The sequence below is a fragment of the Paralichthys olivaceus genome, chromosome 4 (genome assembly GCF_024713975.1).
Source record: "Paralichthys olivaceus isolate ysfri-2021 chromosome 4, ASM2471397v2, whole genome shotgun sequence".
In the NCBI taxonomy this organism is placed as follows: Eukaryota; Metazoa; Chordata; class Actinopteri; order Pleuronectiformes; family Paralichthyidae; genus Paralichthys; species Paralichthys olivaceus.
The window spans coordinates 4,419,795-4,442,375 of NC_091096.1; the positions used below are offsets into that span (position 1 = coordinate 4,419,795).

The window sequence follows — 22,581 nt, forward strand, 5'->3', positions numbered from 1 at the left end:
TCTCGCTGCTCACAGGGAAGTATAAGCTCTTTGAGGGGAATAGACTCTAAACGGCGACCTGAGCCCTGATCTTCAAACTGTCGATTCAAGTGTAAGGTCCCATCAGATAAGTTCTGCTCGCAGGATATTAGTCTTTAAGAGAGGGGGAGAAATCTGCACTCTGCCAGATTCTATTGGCAGGACAAGAAATACTGGGGTTTGAATAATGGAATTAGTGAAGGTGACAACATTAAGCATTGATGTTTGCTTTTCATGATAAGTCTTTTTTCCCACTCGGACTGTTGGCTCCCTTCTGCTGCCAATAACGTGGAGCTGGTCAGGTTGCAGCGAAACATCAAAACCTCCAAGCTTCTCACGGAAATAAATCCCTTTGACTATGAACACACGTGGAAATGCTCAAAAAATAATATTTCAAACGCAAACAGGACTGATAAGACGTCTAAAAGTCCAAGCGGATTCCCTGCTGTTGTTTGCTTATCCCTGCTTTGTCCTGTGATATTCATTTTACCAGAAAAAAAAAACTATAATCCACAAAGTCTGTCTTTCCTTGCAATAAACTGATGGCTTTGCATTTTCACTCCTGAGCCCTGCCAGCAGTATCAGAGGGCAGCCTTCACAAAAGGAGATTGTACAACACCCAGTTAATAGGCTGCTTAAGTAATAAAGGGCAGCTGCTTATCTTGTACATATAGGATCCTCTGGTCATTCTGATCCGGTGCGGAGACATTAGGTCGTAACCTCCATGTCCAGATGTGTAGCGACTGACCGACTGGGTGTGGGAACAAGCTCTCGGGTGAGAAACCAGAGGAACTCTTTTCTTTTGTGAGAAACACGCGTGACCCTTTCACCCTCTTGTATCTTGCACTTTGTAAGGGAGTGTTTAAAACAACCACTTTCTTCCACTGAGAGAAGCTGAAATGCTTAGATAACAGGTCCAAATATCAGCGGGTTGTCAGTGTGGTGTTCAATCATAACGAGAAGAGGACACCGGAGACAAACCGGCGGATAGAGTGGGATAGAAATCGGTCCGTGACTTCTGATGAGAAAGATGGTTTTCTCCAACACTTCGTGTGATACCAAGGCTGCTCTGTTTTTACGCTGCTACCACGGTCGAGGGAAACAATCCAACGACTGGGAGCCAGAGTGGTCACGGTTTCCAGTGTTTCGGTTCCCAGACGTGGGAAAGAAGGAATAAAAACACCAGAGTAGCACAGTAATAACACTGCACCTTCCAGCCCCGAGTGCTGTAATTTAAGGTTTATTCATTATTTTTGTTTTTAATATATTGGAGTCAATGGGGTTTTGAAAAATGTTGCACGATTATAAAAATTGTTTGAATGATTTATAAATGAGCCGATGAATCATGCAACGTTATAGCACTGCCTGCACAATGCACCGCTGCATCTATATTACATGAAGACTGTAGCATCCACGATGCAGACTGACCTTCTCGCACACGTCCAGGACTGAATCAACTGAAGACCAGATGACGCAGTGACGACTGAACACGCCGCCGCTCATGGTCACTGAATCCGAAATCCTGCACTAGTTAGACTTTGACGACGGGATCAAGGACTTTGCCTCAAAGGTCAGAAGAAAGCCGACGTCAGGAAGCCAGAGGATATTTTTCACCGCAGTTACGTGGCTCTGTGGCACATTTGATGTTTTTATATGCAAACTTCTATAGGCTACATATTTTGCTGTTGATTACATGGATAAAAAAACTCAAATGGCAATAACTTAACATATCAAACAAATATAATGAGTGATATATGCTGTGTGGGTGCAGGCTGCCCCAGGGAGTTTTACTATTTGCATGTGTCAGGAGGGATCTGTTGCAGTTTAGGGCTGTGGTCATTTTAATGTAGAATCATATTTGATATAACAAAACAATTAACAAATGCAAATTTTATTTCAAAATGAAGAAACAGATTAGTTTTCTCACATGACTCATTTATCACTTTACCAAACATGCAGTTTTTCTACATTTTCAGACATGAACCTGTGAGGTGTTTTCTTTTTGGAGAATGTGATTTATCAAGTACAACAAAAAAACAAGATTAATGAAAGTGTTCATGCACATTGATCCATTTCCAACATACATTTTGATCCATTTCCGTCCACAAATAAAACCCATGCTTTGCTATCGTAGCTCTGCTACTGTTCCAGGTCACCATTTTGTTTACAAATGGATTATTGATCAGGGTTTGGTCCTTGTCGGCTAAAATAATCACCTCACCGGAGGATAAATCCCGTCCTGACAAGGTTTTGATTATTGGAATCCACCTTAATTAGGACTATTGACAGCGTTCACTAATATTTAAAAAAAAACAAAAACACCAGTGATAACCATGTTAAGCTGATAGCTAAGCTGCTTCTGTCACTTTGCCATGATTTGCCTTTTCTACCATCGACTAGAGGGATTTGAGCTGTCACACGCTAAAGCTTATCTCAAAACAAAGTGATGCAAGAAACAAAAACAGTTTCTCTCTGGTGAATACTGCATGGACACAGGGATAACGGTTCTCATGAATATGCCACACACATACACATGCCTGTGCGCAGCTGGAAAATGTTAACAAAACATAAATGAACAGCATGGAGACGAAGAGCACTGCGGACATTTCTCTGCAGGGTTTGCTCAGTGGAAATGACAACTCCACCACATAGGTCCTGCTAAAAATACGGGAGCTGGCGAACGAGAACTTCGTGGTCATGGTTACGATTAACATACGGTGAAATGGTCACAGTCAAGACACAAAAACCTCTCGTTCGTGGGTTTAGAAGATGATGGTTCTGGTTGGAATAAATAAAAGGGCCGTCATCATGCAGTTGAGCTTGTGGAGCATCACGGTTAATAAAGTCATAATAACTAATAATAATGTGTTTATATGATATTCATTGTATTAGTTTAAGTACTTTTCAATTTACTGTCCGTTAATGGTCTTTCCTCGGTTCAAGCACGTCGAACGTAAACGTCTCTGTGTGTTTTCTTCGTTTGGCTTCCCTGGCTTCCTCTGGCGTGTCAGTGTTGAATCACTGCACATTATTAAATCAAATCTGCTGCTGGCAATACAAAATGGAGAATTTCCAGAGCCAAGTGGAAAAAGGTCTCGTTAATGGATCGCATTCTTTTTTATCTTTCATATAATGAATCTTTCTATTAATGTGGTGCTGACTTTGATGTCGATCCACAGGCACATTAACCATTAGCCGTGAAGCTGTCGACTTTTTTCTTTCTCTCACTGTAGGACATCGTTTTCTCACGGCCTTTGTTGCGGGACATTATTATTCATCAACATACTTGTTACAAATGATTCATACAGATATGGATTCCACCATCTATCTTTCTCCTGCAAGTACCTCTTACCAGATAAAAACTAAATTATATTGTAATTACTGTTATGTGTAATATACATTGAAGTGTGGTGAAACCATTAATATATTAATCTCAATAGCAATATTGACAAATTTCACTGCAACTCTCCTTTTGTGCACCTGCACTGAGACTAATACATATTTTAAGAGCACATGCTGAAAACAGGTCTCCGTATTTGTGGACTTTCCTGTGCTTGTGTAATAAAAATGAGTTTACGATGTAATGACAGACTTAATGCCTCGTTAAGATGGAGACGTCTTTGCACTCGGCTGCTCCTCTGCCATCAGGGACTGGGATGAACACTAGGGGGCAAGCTTAAGCCTTCCTCTCACGTCCATAGCATATTTGGACAATTAGATCTGTCCCCTTTTCCATACTCCACTTTAGACTGTGTGTACGTGTTTGCTTTGCAGTGGCACACGCCTGTGATAGCCTGCACTCACACGTTGCTCATATTTGTTTTGGTGTGGGCTTGCATGTGGTGAGCCACCCACATTAATCTTAATCCAAAAATAACATTCATCGGGGCTATTTAGCATTCTGATTGAGGCGAGTGGTGTAGACGTCTGGCATCTCGGATTAAAAATGGATTGCATCCCCAAATCTTTCACGCTCTTTCCCCCCCCCCCCTCCCTGTGCCCCTACATACCCTGTCAAGTCTCTGATGGTGCACGCTGTCTCTTTCGATACACCCGCTCTCTCTCACCCCATATTCCTCCTCGTTTTGTATCCTCAGTGTTGTGCCCCCCTTCAGTGTGTGGTGGCCAGGTTCTCACTCTCTCTCTCTCTCTCTGCTTCGCTCTCGCCCCAGCCCATTATCTCGCTTTATCCTGCTCCCTTTGCCATCGACTCTCTCTTATTGCGCGGCGGCTCCTTTGCAGTGTCTGCCTCAATTTGCATCATTCCTGGGAACGTGGTGTCAGCTCAGGCCTCCTGATCAAATCCTAGCAGCTGATGAGCAGCTTTCATCCCGCATTTAGCTGCCTTGCATCCGTGTAACTGCCTCCCTGTTTTCCCACAATGCCTTGCTGGTGCAGGAGTGGTACCTGCCTGTGTCTGCTGGTCTGTCTGTTGCGTTTGTCTGTCTGTTGTTGTTGCTGGGGATCAGGGAACAGATGGTGTGCTACGCTTCTCCCTGCAGAGGGTGAGTGCTACAAAGTGCCGCATCATGCAGGATGGGTTTTACTGCAGAACCGACTACCACAGTAGATCCTCTCCGCTGTGTGACTCTTATCAGCACATATAAATGCCACTATATCATGCTCCATGCTGCTTTGTACCAACTCTATTCTTCCTTGAATACTGTAGCATCCCCTGATGTTCTCTAAAAGATTTATCCTTGCATGACTTTTTTTTAATATTTAATCAAGGACCCTCATAATGCCTTGCCAAAGTTTTTTGCACTAAATTAAAGCTGCAAAACTGAAAGGATTGTCCTTGACTGTTTCCAATGGATAACTGGTGAAATATTAAACGGCTTTGTTGGGGGACACTTTGTACTACAGTTCCCTGAGATTCACAGTCGGTTGACAGTTCTGTAGAGATTACGTGGTTCAGCAAAACTCCCTGGGCATTGCTGTCGTAGCAAGAAATATATTTGTAGGAAACCAGCATCAGCGCAAGCGTGTAGGCAACTCGGTCCCCGGAGACGATGAGTGGGCTTGTTATGGATGATAACTCCCAAGAGGCCCCTCTTTCTAAAATATTAACAAGGTGGATGAATTCATTTCACTTAAAAGACTTAATTCAATTTATGAGCCAATGAAGGTTGTTGCTGACATTGCGGGAGCATGTGCACGGCAGAGATTGGCAGATCGGTTTGACATAAACATTGCAGCCACCATAACGCTGCGATGGATTGTGCAGCAGGATTTTGAACTGCTAATGAATCAGTTGTGTGTGTTTGGGCCAACGCCAGGCGCTCAGAAGCCAGGATTAAAACTCCGCTCTTGCTGATCATGACAAAAGCCAGGGGATTAGTCATTGGAGATAAAGTCAAGGTCCTTGCTCACGCCGCTAATTGAGCCCTTATCTCAGGCCAGCCGGTAATGCCATTAATCATAAATGGCATGGCATGTTCATGACGAGGTGTGCAGGCTCCATAAGCATGATGCTACGGCACAGAGCTTTGTGGATACAGCGTCAAGATTAGCCTATTAGAGGCTTCTGTTAGTTAACGTGGACAAAGGTAATGCAGACACAAGCTGATTTATTGCTTTTCTTTCCAAATCTGTGTTCAATTCATTAAGGCACAAGCCTCTTGTCTTATTTTCTGCTGGCTGCATGGTGAGACTAATGATAATCTGTGGGAGCGTGGTTTGCTGCTTTCAGCAGACACAGACCTGCTATTTTCTTGTTTACTCTACTTTACCAGAGGCGTTTCACCATAGATGCAGCCAACAGAAGTGGGAGAGCAAACATAATCTATTGTTAACCACTGTTGTTGTTGCACAGCTGCTATTTCTAGATGCCCTGTAGAAATGCACGGGCGTACCTGTGAAGCTACAGTGACTCTCCCTGCTCTTTGTATTATCTGCCTCTGAGCTATTTCCCTCTTTGGAAAACATGTGTGTATAACCAAGCACACGTTGTCTCATGACCTGTGAATGAACGGATTTTCCCCCTGGAGAGGAACAAAAGTTATGGTGTTTCGTGCTCCGACTTCATATCATGCTTAACTTTAATTGCCAGCCCATGATGGGTTCTAAGCTCTAAAGTGTGAGCGCCTGCGTCAGTGTGCACCAGTAAATTAGCATGACGTTGGTGGGTGGCTGCGTTGGGGGAAGGTGGAGACGAGGGTGACAAGCTCAGCAGAGTGATTGAAATCCCTGCTGTCAGGTGATGGCTGCTCAGGTGATGCGGCACAATGCCGGCGTCTCTAAGCAGAATGCAGAGGACTTCAGATGTTTTCATACGAGAGGGGATCAAGAGGGATTTGGTTCTGTGCTGTCTGTTGCTTTCTTGTTTCTCGTCAGGGCCGCGTGTCGCACGCAGCGTAAAATATATCGCGGAAGCATAATGTGAAAAGGCACATGTGCAAACCAAGAAGAGAGCGGAACATCCTGTCGTGCATGTGAACACAACTAAATCAAAGGATGTTACATAGAAAAGAGGATTAATTTAAAACCAAAACTTTACATACATACCAAGTCAGCAATGTTATTAGCACTGACTTGAATTTGTGGGCGATTGAGATAACAGTGACCAAACAGCCTGAACAAAGAGGAGGTTGATAAAGGAACCAGAACAAAGAGTTGAAACATTTCTCCTCAGAAATCTCCTCACTATTCACTTAAGCATCAAATATCTTCTATTCAGGCAGTTAATTATATAATTGTTCGCTGGTTTAAAGCAGATAAGTCCATTAATTACATTATAATACATAAAAGGGTATTTCCATTTACATCTATTTTCTTTTTCATTTTAGAACACTCCTTCAGGGAGTTGCAGTATAACTGTTAGTTACTAGTAGTGACTAGTTACTACAACTAACTTATTGTTTGAAATAGCTCCACCAGTAAAATCCTGCTCACACAACAAAGGGGCAGTGATTTGAGAAAACAAGACAAATCCGGAAACAGCTCATCAATACCATCACCTCCAGGATTTCAGACACCATCTTGGCAGTTGCGTCTTCAGACTAAACATGAACAGGATGTTAACGAAGTGATTTCTTCAGCACATCTTTCAGCTAGTCAGATTTTTCACTTACCTTCTTCTTTTTTGTAAAATGCATCAGTACATTCTTGTCCAACTCTCGTTCGCTCCTGGGATCAGAACCCTTGATGGGGCAGATGGTTTCTCACACCTCAGTAAAAAGTAATTGTTTTCCCCTTTCTGAAGTCTCTCGGGTGTTAAAACTCCTGGTTAGTTTCTTAACCGGCATATATTTTGTGTTTTTTGTTGCATGGTGCCGAGCATTAAGTCTTAATCACCAGGGCATGGTTGGACCAGGAGTACCGTTAAAAGCCCTGTAATGCTTTTGTATTATTCAGACATATCAGGCCCATTAGCACTAGAATGGCATTCATATTACAATCCACCACAAGCTCACAAGCTGGAGCTCCAGGGAGAAAGGAACAGCTGAAGGATGCAGTTTAAAAATACCGGATTGTTTTTCTCCAGGGCTGGAATGACTCATTACCCAGGCAGCAAAGCAGGAACTCTTGTCAGTTGGGTCGTCCCACAGTATAGTGACACGCAAATTGCGCTAGCGCATCACTTACAGCGCCACAGTCGTTTTGGGACTGGGAGCACAACGACGATACACACATACACACACCTGTGTTGGATTCCAGGGGCATGTTTTTTATTTCCCCTTTTAGTTTGTGCAAGGTAAAGGGGAAAGTCTCAGCTGGCTGCCATATGCTGATATGTTTATCCCTTCTTCTCATCTTGTGGTTCACTTGTTCAGAAGTAAAGGTTGCTGGGAGATAGCCGGACCAACCCATTGCTCAGATACTGCAGTGTGCCACCGCGGATCTTTACTCCGGTCTTATCTGATGGCCGCTTTGCCATGAAACCTGCGCTTATACATCAGCAGCTCTCTATCTCTCTGGATGCAACCCAAGGTGGTGCGAGGGAGATGTTTAAGGGGGTGAGAGGGCATATTGGGGGCAGCCTGGCATGGCACTCAGCCCCGGATCATGCCTCACCTGGGAGATAAAGAGCAGGAATGATGACTTCCCAGCACGAACTGAGCCCTGGGCCAGCGCTCGACCTTTCCAGTGAAAAAGGTGACTGATCCGTGGAGGCCTGTGATGTAAAGAAGTGCCCTTATCAGGCCAACGGGGAGGGAGAGCAGCAGATAGCAGACATGCTGCTGCAAAGAAATTTAACTGATTCTGAGCTCGGCTGGGTGGCGACGTTACTAATATCTCTCTGTATTCATCCCCTGATTTTCAGTTTTCCTCCTTCTATTCTTCTTATCGGAGCTCCACTGCAGAAAGATCCATTTTCCTGCAGTAGCCCACTTTGTCTGCTCAGGGTGCGGCAGTACTGAGGCGGGTGGTAAATAATGCACAAGTCATTCTCCTTTCATTCTTCCAGAGGAGGGAGTGCTCACTATAAGACCCTCTTCTAAAGTGCGCTTATTAAACAACCAGGCCGCAGCTGTTTCCTTCCCTTTTTTCCCAGGGTGCCAAGAAAAGAAAGCGAGGATGTCCCTACACTACTGCCGCAAGGGTCCATTACTCCATCCCATCTAACCCTTACCCATGAAAGTAAAAGACGAACACTGAACTCCCGACACCACTAAGTGTGCCTCTGCTGTAGTGCAGAGATCCTGCACTGCAGAGATAATGCAGTCAGGTCATGTCTGATCCCTTGCTGAAAGATAAGATGGCTGACTTGCCTTGTGGATTCTAAAAAAAAAACGTTTTTACCTTGAAAGTTTTATAATATTTAACAGAAAATATAATAATAAGTGGAGCAAATGGTCATTTTCACTTTAGACAGAATTCAAGGTTGATGGAATTGAAGTTTCAAGTTGCGCTTTAGTCATTTTCTACCTTCCTGTGGCTCTTACCTTTTATTTCTACATTATTTCTTTTACTTCTGATCTGTTGCAGTATTTCCATTTGCAAGAAAAGGGCTTTCTTATTTAGCTCCTGTTTTTTACCCAATTCTGCAACTATATTTGTTGGCGTTTCATATACAGTCAAACTGCTGCAAGGCTGTCATTTCTCTTTAAAGCACAGCGGAGAATGGAGACCTTGTAGTGGGCTCGAAGGTCTCTATTTGCCTCTGAGCTTTAGAATATGCAGTGAATGCGGTTTGAGTCAACAGGCGCTGGCTAAATTCAGTTTCAGAGCTGCAGTTCTCACATGCTCTGGGTTTAAGTGGAAGGTCTAAGGTAGAGAATGAATCAGATGTGTGCAGAGGCGGGGGGGAGATATGAGATCCTATACCTTACTGATGTCAGAAATCCACCTACATGTGCTCACACAGAGTATTGCTGCATGCCCCCACAAATATTTACCAGGTTTTTCATTGTGCAACAAATCCCACTGTATACCCTCTGACAACACTATTTTGGAAAGGGAGGCCTGTTATAAAATATATATATATATATATCCAACGTGCTGAGAACACAACTCTTGTTACAGGGCAGAGTAGCAGAAGTAGGCCTCGCGTTATTGGCTCTAATTCATTTGCTTGCAGGGACTGACTCAAAAGATGAAAGGGAGGGAGAGGTTTGTCTTTTTCAGGTCAACATGCCTCCAGGGCTGCCTACACATCCAAAATAGATGGATCTACAAGAAAGCTGGCCAGAAGTAGTTAACGCTTGCACAATGAGCCACCCAATTTATTTATTTATTTTATTCTTTTCATTTTCTGCCAGTCTCAGAATGTCCGTCTTTCCTCCTTCCTCTGGCGAATTTCTTTCACATCCTTGTGGGCACATTTTGTCCCCGTCCTCCACTGTGTGTCTGGTGAGTCATGCACAGGGACCGAAAAAGAAAACTACACAGCCGTTGTTTGATATAATGGATAAGTAATGTCTACCTTGTGAGATGGCACTTTGCAGCACATGAGTTGTGCGAGATGAGGTAATGGAACGCGCTGTAAATGTGAGTTGAGAGATTAAACACGCTGACATGTTGATTTGATGAGACAGGCCATGTAAATACCAGCCACACAACAGCGAGCAAGTCACTCAGTCACTCACTGCAAACTGGGTGCTTCCTCTTCTTTTCCAGTTTATCTCCATCTTCTTCCACTTGAGATCCAATCTTCCTCTGTATCCCACACAGAGATCCAGTCGCCCCCTGTCACTCACATGTCATTAAAATGCCCGGCTCTTTTAGGGCCGTGCGTCCCGCGTGATTCCTCTTTTTCATCTCCTCCAAATGAGTATCCTGCCATATGTCACGCTGCAGCTGAAAACGCTCTGCGGCGAGCAGCAGAGATAACAGCTTGCTGAGCACTGTGTTGCATGACATGTCATCTCATGAGCTCCATCATCCTGTGTGTGTGGATTTATACCATGAAAAATAACCACAAGCCCAACTATCAAAACACAAGTGTCCAATTTTTTCAAGACCCTTCAGGTGACTCACAGGTTATTTACATTCGAGCGATTTTTTTTTTTTTTTGCATTGCAGGTTTTCTGAAATATTGTTTTTAAATGTGCAAATTATGCATTATTTAATTATTTCTCACACAAAGAGAGAAAGAGGATTTAAAATCGGAATAAATATTAAAACCTACTAAATGTGTAGAAAAACTTTACAAAACCTTTATTTTTTTAGGAAACATGTCGGCAGAATGAAGTGCAGAATAGATTTGGTTTTCCTGTTCAAGGTAACACACTGAGACACACTAACTGAGAATTATGCATGACCGCTTGCACATGTGAACGCTGGGGTATGAGATCCATCTGCATGCATGTGTGTGTGTTCCCTTGCCATGAGCTCAGTATGCATTGCATCCACTCCAGTAAGGAGGAGATCAATGATCGTCTTTTTTATTCTTGCCTGGTCTCACTCTGGTCTCCTGGTTTTTAAGGTGATTGCAAACGTCACATTCTGCATCCAGTCTACAGTCAGACAACCAATCTCACAGAGCACGAAACCGGAGAAGACTGAGGGAGGTTGGATGACACGTCACAACCGTGTTAAGGGCGTCAGTAGGGCTTTGTCTTGTGTGAAGTATTCTCAGGCTCATTGCGCTCAGGCTGTGGATCTACCTGTATCATTCGCTGAATGAGAACAACTGCCCACTCTAAATAACCTGGGCTGTGCTGTAAGGTGCACTCACCTGAGCATAACCTTGGAATGACTAATGTGTGCGCTTGCAGTTGCTTCTATCCTCGGCACAAAGGCTTTGCAAGGTTAAGTTGAGCGTCCATGTCAAGAACAAACAGCAAAGGCTCGGGCAGCACAGAAATCAGAAGCAGACATTTTTTGCTTCCCCCTGCTACAGATACTCTACTGTGGCTGAGAGAGCTCAACGCACTGCACGCTAAAAAAGTCCCATGCTTTGTGAAGTTCCATCACCACTGAGACTTTAAAAACTTCACAAAGCATTGAACTACACCAGGCTCATTCGTTGTTTGATCTTTTTGCAGCGCAGGCGTTGTCAAAATGATGAAGTGGTTTTCGTTATTTGCAAGTTTTTTTCTATTTGCATTGTTTTCTTAATTTGCAATTTAATTTTCTCTAGCCTAATTAATTAGCAAAGGACGAGTACAATTTTATGCTATTTCTCTCATAGCGCACACAAACACACTTCATCCAGAGCTAGCCGCTCAACAAGTGCCGCGGCAGCACATGGGAAATTTTCTGGTAATGAAGTTATCAGAGTGGAAAAGTTTGTATTGACTCTGCTTCCAGGTGTAGAAAAACAGAGTAGTCTATTCTGTGCCTACAGGACAGACGGTGACATCAAACCAGCAGCAAACTGTGTAACCAGCCATTACAGCTTGTTCTCTGCTGCGGCCACCTCGCCGTGTTTTCTCATCTCCGCGTGCCCAGATATACGAGGCTGCCTGTGGGCGCCGTCGCTGCTCTCTTCCTCTCCAGCTGACACTTCACATGAGGAGGTGTTAGCATTATCTGAAGCTATCATCCAATATTCACTGGGGCTGTCATCCTTTTTAGATAATACAGCCGTGATTCATTATGCCTCATTTGCCTTCATGCCAGTGCAATTTCACATTGTTGATGTGAGAGCCCCGGAACTGCATGAGAGACCATGACTCAGTTTTGGGATACACAATACACTGGGCCTTCTGTGGACATATTCAAATACACACAGAACGCAAAAACCACCTGGTTTTTCCAGTGATACCAACTGTAATCATACTTAACATCTATAAACAAGATCACACACAGAAAGAGTTTGGTCTCGAAACGTGGATATTGCAGAACAAACAAGTAATCCAAACATTTTATTGATTTGTTCAGCATCAAAACATTGGCAACCTCGCAAATACATAAATCAACAACACATCCTCAATTAATTGGTAGAAAAGTAATGGTCACAGTTGTGTTTTCTGCAAATTGTATTTTCCTTTGGAGACTAGTTTGAACAAATTTCTAGGAGACAGATTTGCTCAAAATCAACCTATAACTCAATTTATTCACTGATTTCAGCGAAAACAAGAAATGCGAGTAACTAATTCAAACCTCCAGGTTGGAAAAATATCTGAATATTAGCAAGAACCAGAACAAGCCTCAGGTTTAACCCACAGTCTGTGATTCTTATACAGTTCTTAATATTTGTCTTACCCGAAGGGTGATGGGGACTGTGATGATAAAACTCAAAAGATAGAATCCCTTGTTTTGATTCAGGTAACTTGTTGCACAGTATTAATGCATAAAATGTCTTCAATATATTCACTGGGACTCTGGATCTCTATTCATGAATATACAGTTCGTTAGATAGACACAAATGTGAAATGATTAAAAAGGAATATTACAAATTATAACATTTGCATTAGTAGCCAAACCTGTCCTGCATTCACCAAAAGACATTAGATTACGCTGGAAGCCTGTTTAAATAAAAAGGGAGAAAACTGTTAATAATTCACTGAAACCAGTAAGTATGGATATTTGATATCTGATATTTGATTCCGTGATCTCTCCACATGCTTGTGTTGCACACGATCCTCTGAAGAGAGCGATAACACGCTGTTTGTAATAAAAAAAGGATGCCTTATTAACACTCGGACACATGAGCCATGTATTGCAGCGGCTACCTTCATTTATTTGCTCTGCAGCCATGTGCAGATAAGATAAACTTATACACTCTGTTAAACAAAAAAACGCCTGGCTGCACCACTGGCAGGCCGCACAGCACAAAAGTAGGGCATTCTGAATTTTCGCTCTCCTCTGTGGCTTGAGGAAAACATCTGGACAACCCTCACACTCTCGTGCCTGGTGGTGGAGGCCTGCATTATTTCAGCTTCTTGAATTGAACATTATACACGGTTTCACATGTGGAAATTGCCCATGTCTGTGACACGTGGAGGAGGGCACAAAGCTGGATTTCAGCCATCCTGCAAAACCTCATGGGTAGCCTTCACTCCCGACGCCTTCCGTGGAACATTTCACAGTGAGCTGAGCAGCACTGAGGGCGGCTTGGTTTGCTGCCAACCACGCAATAGAATTGTGACGAATGTGCCATTTCTGCCCTCTAATCCACTGGCATTATGCCACCGCACCACGATTAATCCACTGTGGTGGCATTTAAGCACACCTAACTCTATCTCAGCCATCTTTAAATTCAACTTACGAGAAAAAGCATTGTCATTTTTACAACTGGGCTGATAGATGGTAGCAGAAAACTTCGCCCATATACAGAGTCACCAGTGTTAGAACCATCCATCCTTTACTTAAAGGGTTGTATATACGTCAGAGGGGATTTAACAGTCGTGAGGAGTCTTAAACAGTTAGATAATATTTTCTGTGGCTCTGGAGGAGCTTTGTCACGTCTGAAAAATCGCAACCTTGGCTTTTAGTCTACAAATCTGTAACGGGAAACCTGTAACACAAACTGGCATTGGGTTTGAAAGATATGGGCACTCACCAGGCAGATAGGGTCCTGATATTGATATTATTGATTTGGAGGAGCAGCATCATTTGTATGCGGAGCGTGGGACAAAGTCAGATTATCGACTCTGGCCGCTCTCGATGTAAAACACGTCATTTATTCTGTGAGTCCACATGATTCTTACTTATATAGTATTTATAAGACTCAAAGTTTCAAAAGTGCAGTTTCCATTTTACTGCCAGAACTTAATGGGGAAACAGCATGTTGCAGCCATTAAAGATTCATTTGAACTATTAGCGTTAATCTCTGCTATTAGGCAATTTAAATCTCTCACAATCTATTATGTTCTATAAGCTAATGATAGAGTTTGCAGGTATAATATGTAGCTGTCAAAGTGGAGTATAAAGAACCGAATGTCAAGTTGCATAAAATTCCTGTGTGAGTACTTTAGAAATTGTATTGGAGTTAATCTAATTTGCCAAGTTGCTTTTCACCACTAAAAACAACAAAGATGTTGACGAGCACAACACATTTAAGTATTTGGCAGGTCGGGGCGTCTGTCAAGGGTTGATGGTAATTTGATGGCGGTTAGAAAAACTCTTCTCTTCCACTCTTCCACTCTCTCCAATCGTTGTCCAGTTGAGCAGGGATTCGATCCGACAGCCCTCTGATTGCAAGCTCATTTCCTCACTGTCAGGATACTGCCACCTCTTGGCCTATTGTTACCGCTGTCACTTCTCAGTAGCGTAACGTGGCAGCCTATCTGCCTACCACTGCCACGCCGAGTCAGATGTATTTACAGATATTGATCAAATTTCTCTCTGGGACAAAAAGAGACTTCCGTGTGCACACATGCATTAAGGCCTCTACATGGCTCTTTCCCACACAGCCTGTGTTTTTCCTTCTGCCAGTTGACTGCTGGTTCCTGCAGTTATTCATGAGCCATCTGCTTGGGCTAGTGCTGTGTCAGATGTGTGTGAAACACAACCTCGTCTGTCCCCCCTGTTCGTCTTCTAATTGTGTCTTCGTCTACACGCTGAAGCTGACGCCCCTGCAATACTCCATGGTTATAGCCAAGAGACTCCAGCTTGACTCGCCGGTCCATCATGTCCTAAATAACCTGTTTGATCTGATGTGTGCATCTTTATTTAAGACCGTAGCATCTGGTTCATCAATGTTGTAAGGGCTAGGACGAATCTGCCTTCTTGTGCTCGGGCGTGTGTGTGTTTGGTTTGCTTGTGTGTATGAGCCTCATTCTTGGCGTTCTTGGAAGTGGGTTGAAAATATGACACAGAAATATAGGCAACTTTTTCCAATTATGAACCTTAAATGTACTTTAAGTCAATGGTAAATTACGTCACATTACATGATATGGCTGAGAAAATAATAAAAATTGACATCAAGGTTGAAAAAGTACCTGAACGAACAAGTGAATAAACTTACTTGACCCTGAAGTAAGAATATTTGTGTTGAAAATCAAGTAAAGGAAGGAAAGTACCTCTTTTCAACACTTTGCTCTTTGTGTCAGGGTAAATAATGTTTCAATAAAAGGGCCAATGTGGCTTTTTGATCACAACCTTTCCCGTGTGAATATTCCCCAGCGACCAATTCCATCTGCAATTCAATGATGCTCTTGAAAGTGAAGACCATTTCCTCTTCACAATAAAACCTTCTCCCCAGGCTGAGGAGGGAAAAGAGGTTCAAAGCAAACTTAAATGGAATATTCTCCCGGTCAGGCACGACAAGGTAACCGATATGTCGAGTGTATGAGAACCACGGAGAAAGTGAAAGTAGAATTACTGATTTTAGGAAGTACTCCAAACTGTTAAAGCACAGGGAAAGGGATTCATCTAGAGTAACAAGAGTAGATGTAATTGGTTGCTTACATACAGGACTGTGCTGCATTAAACTCCATTAAAGCCAAAAGTGAAGGCTCGATGAATCACTCAGGATTTGAGAATATCAACTTAATGTCCATTTTCCCTTTTTTATTAAACTTTGTAGCTCTTGACTGTCTCTGTTAGTCTCAGGAGACAGTTGTAATATATTGTACTCATGGGAGAAAGGCTTTGGTAAAGAAGTAGTCAGGATCATAACCTCCCCCTTGAAGTTTTCATCAGCGTTTGTTAGGTAGTTAGCAGGATTATGCAATATCTACCAGACTGATCACCACGAAACACGGTGGAGCTGTGCAGGAAATTTTATTTCTGTCTTGTGAGTTTTTTCAACATTTTCAATTTAGTGCAGATCCAAATAAAAATCTGGACGCAGTGAATTAAAAAGAGGACGGTTGTGCCTCATCTTCTTACAGTTCTAGTTTGTCAATTCTAATCACCAACCTGGGGCCTGAGCTAAACTATTCTGGTTGAGTGTGATTGAGGAGCGTTTAACAGAGCCTCTACCTGCCTTTTTAAGCCTTTCACTGGTAGCCTGTAGCTTGATAACCAGATTGACCACATGTCATATTTGTTTTTAGTGGGGAATGGTGATGTGCACCAGATGGAGGAGCAGACGGAAGCAAAATAGTCGGGAACTGATGATAGGCTTGAGAGAGAAAACAAATAAACGAATTCAACATGGACAAAAACGACAATATAATGCAGTCACCGGCCCGTCCCGCAAAGCTACACAGCAAATACCAAGTTATATTGTCAAAATGGTTCAAATGAACTTATTGCCCCCTATTACTGCAACGTCATTTATTGCCATTTAGGCTGTGCTGAAATCAGGATTCATACCACTGTCACGTCCTGGAACGTTTGTCTAAGTTATTCATTTCAACATGATATAAAAACAATTTACTTATGCATGGATGGATTCACAGAAGATACATGACCTTACAGAGAGGGGATCATGACTATATTAAATGCAGGCTCGACTCTGAGCAGCACAATAATGTATGATTTCAGAAAGGGGCCAGGAGGTCCCTCTGGAGAACCACCGTGATTCATCTATGACAGAGACATCACTTCCACTCTGGGCCGAGGGGATGAGACTGTCATGTTAGCCGTCCCTGCCCGATTCCCCAGCCCTTCAAAGTAAAGCCACCGTGATGAATCGGAGGTCCTCCGAATGTGCTGTCCCAACTTGCCCTCTGAGTTCACTGTGGCTTTCAGGGCACGAGGAAGGGTTTGAATGCACGTTGCAATTTCACAAAAGTTTGTTTTGAGGTCCAAACAAGCATAGAGTCTGGTCAAGTGATGAGATGAAACATAAACAGAACAAAGCGGCGTGCACCTACTCATAAAACTCACAGTTTGTGCATCTGTGTCCTGCAGCTATTACAAACACACTGATACCAATATTTCTGGACATAAGCTGCAGTTAGCTGATATCATTTATCTACAACACTGAGTGCTTTCAGGCCAAAACAGTTCTCTCTTGATTTTTAATTTTCCTTTTTTGACCACAGGACAAAACTTTCCTGAAATCCCCTTGTAATGAAATTCTTTTCGGTGGGTTGTTAACAGGTTTCACAGCAGGTCTTGCACATTGTTGAGCCTGAAGCTGGATGAATAAAATCATAAACTCACCTTCATGGCGCCAGCAAGGGACACCAAGAGGCCAATATCCAATCTTTGGTTGAGTACCAATATAATGCACAATTTAATGCCCTAACCAGACTGTCCGCAGCTATATCATATGAGTTCGGAGGATTTGTTTTGACAGCCAATTTAATTACACAAGCAAGGACGCTACATCACCAAAGAATATTGGTTGTATGCAATTCTCTAAGCTGCAGTACTGCATTTTGTCAGGCTCTCAATGTAAATAGAAGGGCTTGTCTTGAACGACAGGGAGGGGGTTAAATGATGGGCTGTACTCAAAGCTGAAGGGGCCACAGTGTCAGTCAGAAGGAAACAAAGAGGCTTGTCTGCTCTTAAACAGAGCGATGATTGCTATTGTACAATAATATAGCTCTCAAAGGAGAGGCCACTGGCAGGGTCTGACACAGGAAGGCAGTGCTCGGAGCCATGTTTTGACACAGCAGATAGGGGAAGATTAAGTGTTGAAACCAAAGCTGGCAGAAGACGATAAGAAACGGATTTCTTTTTTTCCCCCCGCCTCACAACCTTGTTGTATTTTAAGATATTAAAGTTTTCTGTCTACAGCTTTTAGGACAAACGACCAAACATGAGTTGCTTTTGGTGTAATCTCTGCTATATGATTTAGATCTGAAGCAAAGACAAGAAAGTAACGACGAAAAATAAAAGTGCACGGACCAGCATTGTTGGCTGCCGAATCGATAGCGTGAACACAATTCTCGCGTCAGCTGTATACGCTGTAGATACAGGACAAATCTCCAGAGTGGAAGGTGAGAGGTCTAACTGTGAAGCCAAGCAGAGGTTACTCAGAAATGTGATCGTGACAGAGTGAAATCGTAGAGATTCCAGATTGATGTTTGCAACATACTGTATGGTAATGTAATCAGCGTGGTGCAGATGTGAAAGCTGCTGTTACAGAGCAAAAAATAATTGGGATAGAGTTGATGACATTGTGGCTCTCGTGGTGTCATTCAGCAGATGCTAACAAAGACAAGACGTATTATGCCGAGAGCTGAGGAAACCGGGCTTTGACATGCAACGCGTGGGCGGAAATAGCCCGTTAATGAATAGACAGCAGAGGGGGGGGGGTGAAGACGGCAGAGGAGCTACGTGAAGCGTGCTGTGCGATAAAATATTGCTATTGTTAGGCAGAGCTGAGGGAAAAGTGCTACGATGCAGAAAGAGGGGAAAGTCTTGACAGCTTTCCAGTGGCAGTCTGACGGCTGAGCAGGGAGATTGGAGGGAAAGTGCAGCAGAGGGCTGCTGTCAGGCCACACCAGTGCTCCGTTTAACAAGGTCCAGAGATGAGCTGCACCGAAACATATTGCAGGGGAATGAGAGGAAGGAGAGTGGGGATGGAGGACAGGCTGACTAAGGCTCATGCATTTTTCCAGACACTCACTATACCTGTCATGGCTGCGAGTCTGGGATTCCTCACATGTGCATGAGAGCAGAGATTGGAAATCCTCAGTAAGGACAGGAGCTGAAGAGGATTTAGAGATTTGGAGGTGTGCCTGCAGTTATATGCTGATACCAGACATTCCCGTGACACTGACACTTGCATCTCTATGTGAAAGAATGAGCCCCAGAAGATGCTCTTCATCCAGCTACACCCACAGCAGTGTAATGTCAGAACTGATAATTCACATGTAGTGATCCAGCCCATCTCACTTATGATGTGGTGCAGAAAGCTGATATGAACCATGGCAGAGGACAGGGAGAAATAATTAATGCGAGCCAATGCGGAATACTCCTTATTTTAAACATGGACGCCTTGAGGGCAAAACACATGCAAGGATCCTACAAGCCTCGCTCTGAGTGCTACCACACCTCTTGTGTATCTCATCTTCATGCTGCACTTAGGAAAAAAATGCTTCAGTCTTGGCTGTGCAGTGGAAACTCTAGCAGGGCGTTCGTAGAACCTCTTCCCACCCCAGCCCCAGGCATCAATCTCTTAGCCTGGCATGAAAGCTTATCTCCCAGCACCAGGCTAAATGTCAAGCTCAGGAACGCTGAAACACCATTAGTTATGTTCGCCCTATTAGTGCAAGCTAATTCCACATAAAAGCCACCCACCCAATTTTAAATGAGTTTGCCTTTACAGGGCTCTCTTCAGCTGTGTGGGTCTTCATGTCAGCAGAGAAAGCAGGGGAGGAGATATCTCCCCAAATCCCACCTTCAAAAAAAACATCTCTGTTAAAATACAAGCTGAATCACTGTGGAGATATTATTTTCTCTCTTAAATTTTTAAAAGACAATTTTATGGATTTTTTTCACGTTTTCTTTTTTGCGATTGTGGATTTCTGTACCCATATCCTCTCTATCAGGGTACTTATTGTGTTCATGCATATTATTAGACGTTTGTGTGTAAAAAAAGTATTAAAATTCTGCGATAAAAATCACCAACTTAACAACCTTTCTTGTTTTCTGTCTCCTCAGGGGGGCGACTACTGTTTCTGGTGATGTGGCTGCACCTTGTGCCTCAAACTGACAGCTGCCCTGCCAAGTGTGTTTGCTACAGTGAGCCCAGGCCCACCGTGGCCTGCCAACAACAAGGACTGTTTTCCATCCCCACTGAGATCCCTGTGCGGAGCCAGCGGATATTCCTCCAGACCAACAAGCTAACGGTGGTGAGATCCACCAGCTTCAGCTCTTGCCACAATCTCACTGTTCTCTGGCTGTACTCCAACAACATCAGCTACATTGAGGCTGGGGCCTTCTATGGCTTAGAAAAACTGGAGGAACTGGACATAGGAGACAACAGCAACCTCCGCACCATCAGCCCTACAGCCTTTCGGGGCTTAACGAAGCTGCACACCCTCCACCTGCACAGGTGTGGCCTGTCAGAGCTCCCTATTGGGGTTTTCCGAGGAATGTTCTCCCTACAGTACCTTTACCTGCAGGATAATAACATTCTAACCCTGCATGATGACACTTTTCTGGACCTTGCCAACCTCACTTATCTCTACCTGCACAATAATAAGATCAAGATAGTAACGGACAACATGTTTCGAGGCTTAATCAATTTGGATAGGCTACTGCTACATGCAAATCGGGTTATCTTTGTGCAACCCAGAGCTTTTAGTGATCTTGGTAAGCTGAAATCCCTGTTCTTGTTTTTTAACAATCTTACCATCCTGTCAGGAGAGACCATGGACCCGCTGGTGTCCCTCCAGTATTTGCGTTTAAATGGTAACCAGTGGATCTGCGACTGCCGGGCGAGGACCTTGTGGGACTGGTTCAAACGTTTCAAAGGTTCCAGCTCTGAGTTGGAGTGCAATGTTCCCGATTTCCTGGCAGGAAAGGACTTGAAACGTCTGAAGAGTGAAGACCTGGAGGGGTGTGTGGAAATGCCTCAAATCCAGACCAGTCTCTTCAGCTCCAAGGCACAGTCTGGGAAATTCCCGTCCACTGAAAATCCTCTGGGAGAAGCAATTCCCAGGTGTTGTCTCGGAGATAACGACAAGTCCTCTATCCTGTCTGGCAAGAGCCGCCAAATCACTAACAACCCCCTGAAGGAAAAGGAGAACATGTCCAAGACTAAATATAAAGAGCCAGAACGAACAAAAAATGAGACCCAGAACAAGCAGAATGACGGTCCGCTGGGAACCTTGTCCAACACCCTGGACGAGTCTTTGGAAAATCTAAACCCAGACCTCATAGACAATACGGAATCGTCCACAGCGTCAAATAAAAAGAAAAAGAAGTGTTCCAAAAAGCCAAAATCAGACACCCACTGCATCAAAGGCCAGGGCGCTACTTTACAAGTTCTTCACTTTCTGTTGATTCCCATGATCTGGATATCTCTAACCATGTCATAGGACTCCTGATCTCACTCTGAATACAGGACTCAAGATTGTTGATGCTCATGACAATGATACAAAAGATGCAGTGACATCTACAACAGGCAGTGACTGAAAAGCATGGAGTCTTGATGGCCCGTCGCGGGTGAGGACAAACAATAATGAAGACATTAGAGTACATTTAACAAAATGGATGCCTTTACAGAACACTACAGATCCAATGTATATAATTGAATTGGTGCCCAAAATTGTTTGTTCTCTATGTACTTTACTGTACTGTGTCTAAGCTACACTTTTCGGAGACTCCTCCCTTTCTCCCTCCCAAAGGCTTTTGCTGCTTAGACAGAACACCGGACGATGAAAAAAAGACAAAAACGAAAAAAGACGAAAAAAAAAAAAAACAAATATAGGAAAACAGAGCGCACACAAAGAATGTTGGGTCCGTTTAATGAACATAAACGATTTCCCCCCTATTATTTATTCAAAGTGATGCATTTGTTGGGTAATGTTATGTTTTTTATGTTTATAAAAACAAATGTTTTACCTCCCCCAGTTTCAGTTCTATTTTCATGACAGAAAGGGTTTATGGGTAGCATTTACTGATTGAAATGCTGTGGGTTTGTTTATGGAGATTGCAAAGGAACCATAGATATGCATTTTATTTTACTTGTGTACAAGTATGAATATATTATGAATAAAAGTTCTTATTTCGTAGATCATGTTGATTTTGTGTGGTGTTTTGGAAGAGGACCGATCACGCCGACTTCACAGCAGATTGTAAATCAAACAGTTGGGGTTTTAAGAATAATGCTCTTTCAGTTTTTCTTTCCTCTTGTGAGTTATAGGTTTTTTGGGAATGTAAAACAACTGCAAAGTTAAGAAGCAAGTTGTCAGTAAAGGAAGCTTCTCTGCTTCTGAAACACCTTGTTAGTGGTCTGACAAATACGTCATGAGACATCATGATGACCCCCCCCCCCACCTAATGCACATATAGCAGCTAGCCTGGCACATCCCCCCCCTTACAAAAGCCCCAAAAACAAATGTGGAGGCTTCTTACACTTCTTGCACTGGAAGCAGTTGACCGATCACAACAGAGTGAGCTACTTGAACAGCCTTAAAGAGACAGGACCTAAAACCTTCTTTTTTTTCAGACAGAGGCTGAAAAGAGGAGCTGCAGCAATGGACAGTAGGAGAAATGTGATAATGCATTCTGAGAGCATGTAAACCTTTTTAAGTAATGACACAAATTAGAATTACAAACCTTAATAGAGGTACAATGTATGAAACTAACCAATTGACCTATTAATATCAATTAGTTAGTATCAGGTTACTGATTTATGGAAATAATCATTTGTTG

The 22,581-nt window shown here is 43.2% G+C and overlaps 1 protein-coding gene across 1 annotated transcript in view; it reads left to right on the forward strand.

The window, feature by feature from the left end:
- Nucleotides 1–21,633, forward strand: part of rtn4r (reticulon 4 receptor) — a 39,622-nt gene extending 17,989 nt beyond the window's left edge. Inside the window, exon 2 of the mRNA XM_020099023.2 lies at nucleotides 19,861–21,633. Coding sequence (XP_019954582.1) covers nucleotides 19,861–21,242 — 1,382 coding nt within the window. The 3' untranslated portion in view covers nucleotides 21,243–21,633. The remainder of the gene's footprint in view (nucleotides 1–19,860) is intronic.
- Nucleotides 21,634–22,581: the final 948 nt, after the last annotated feature.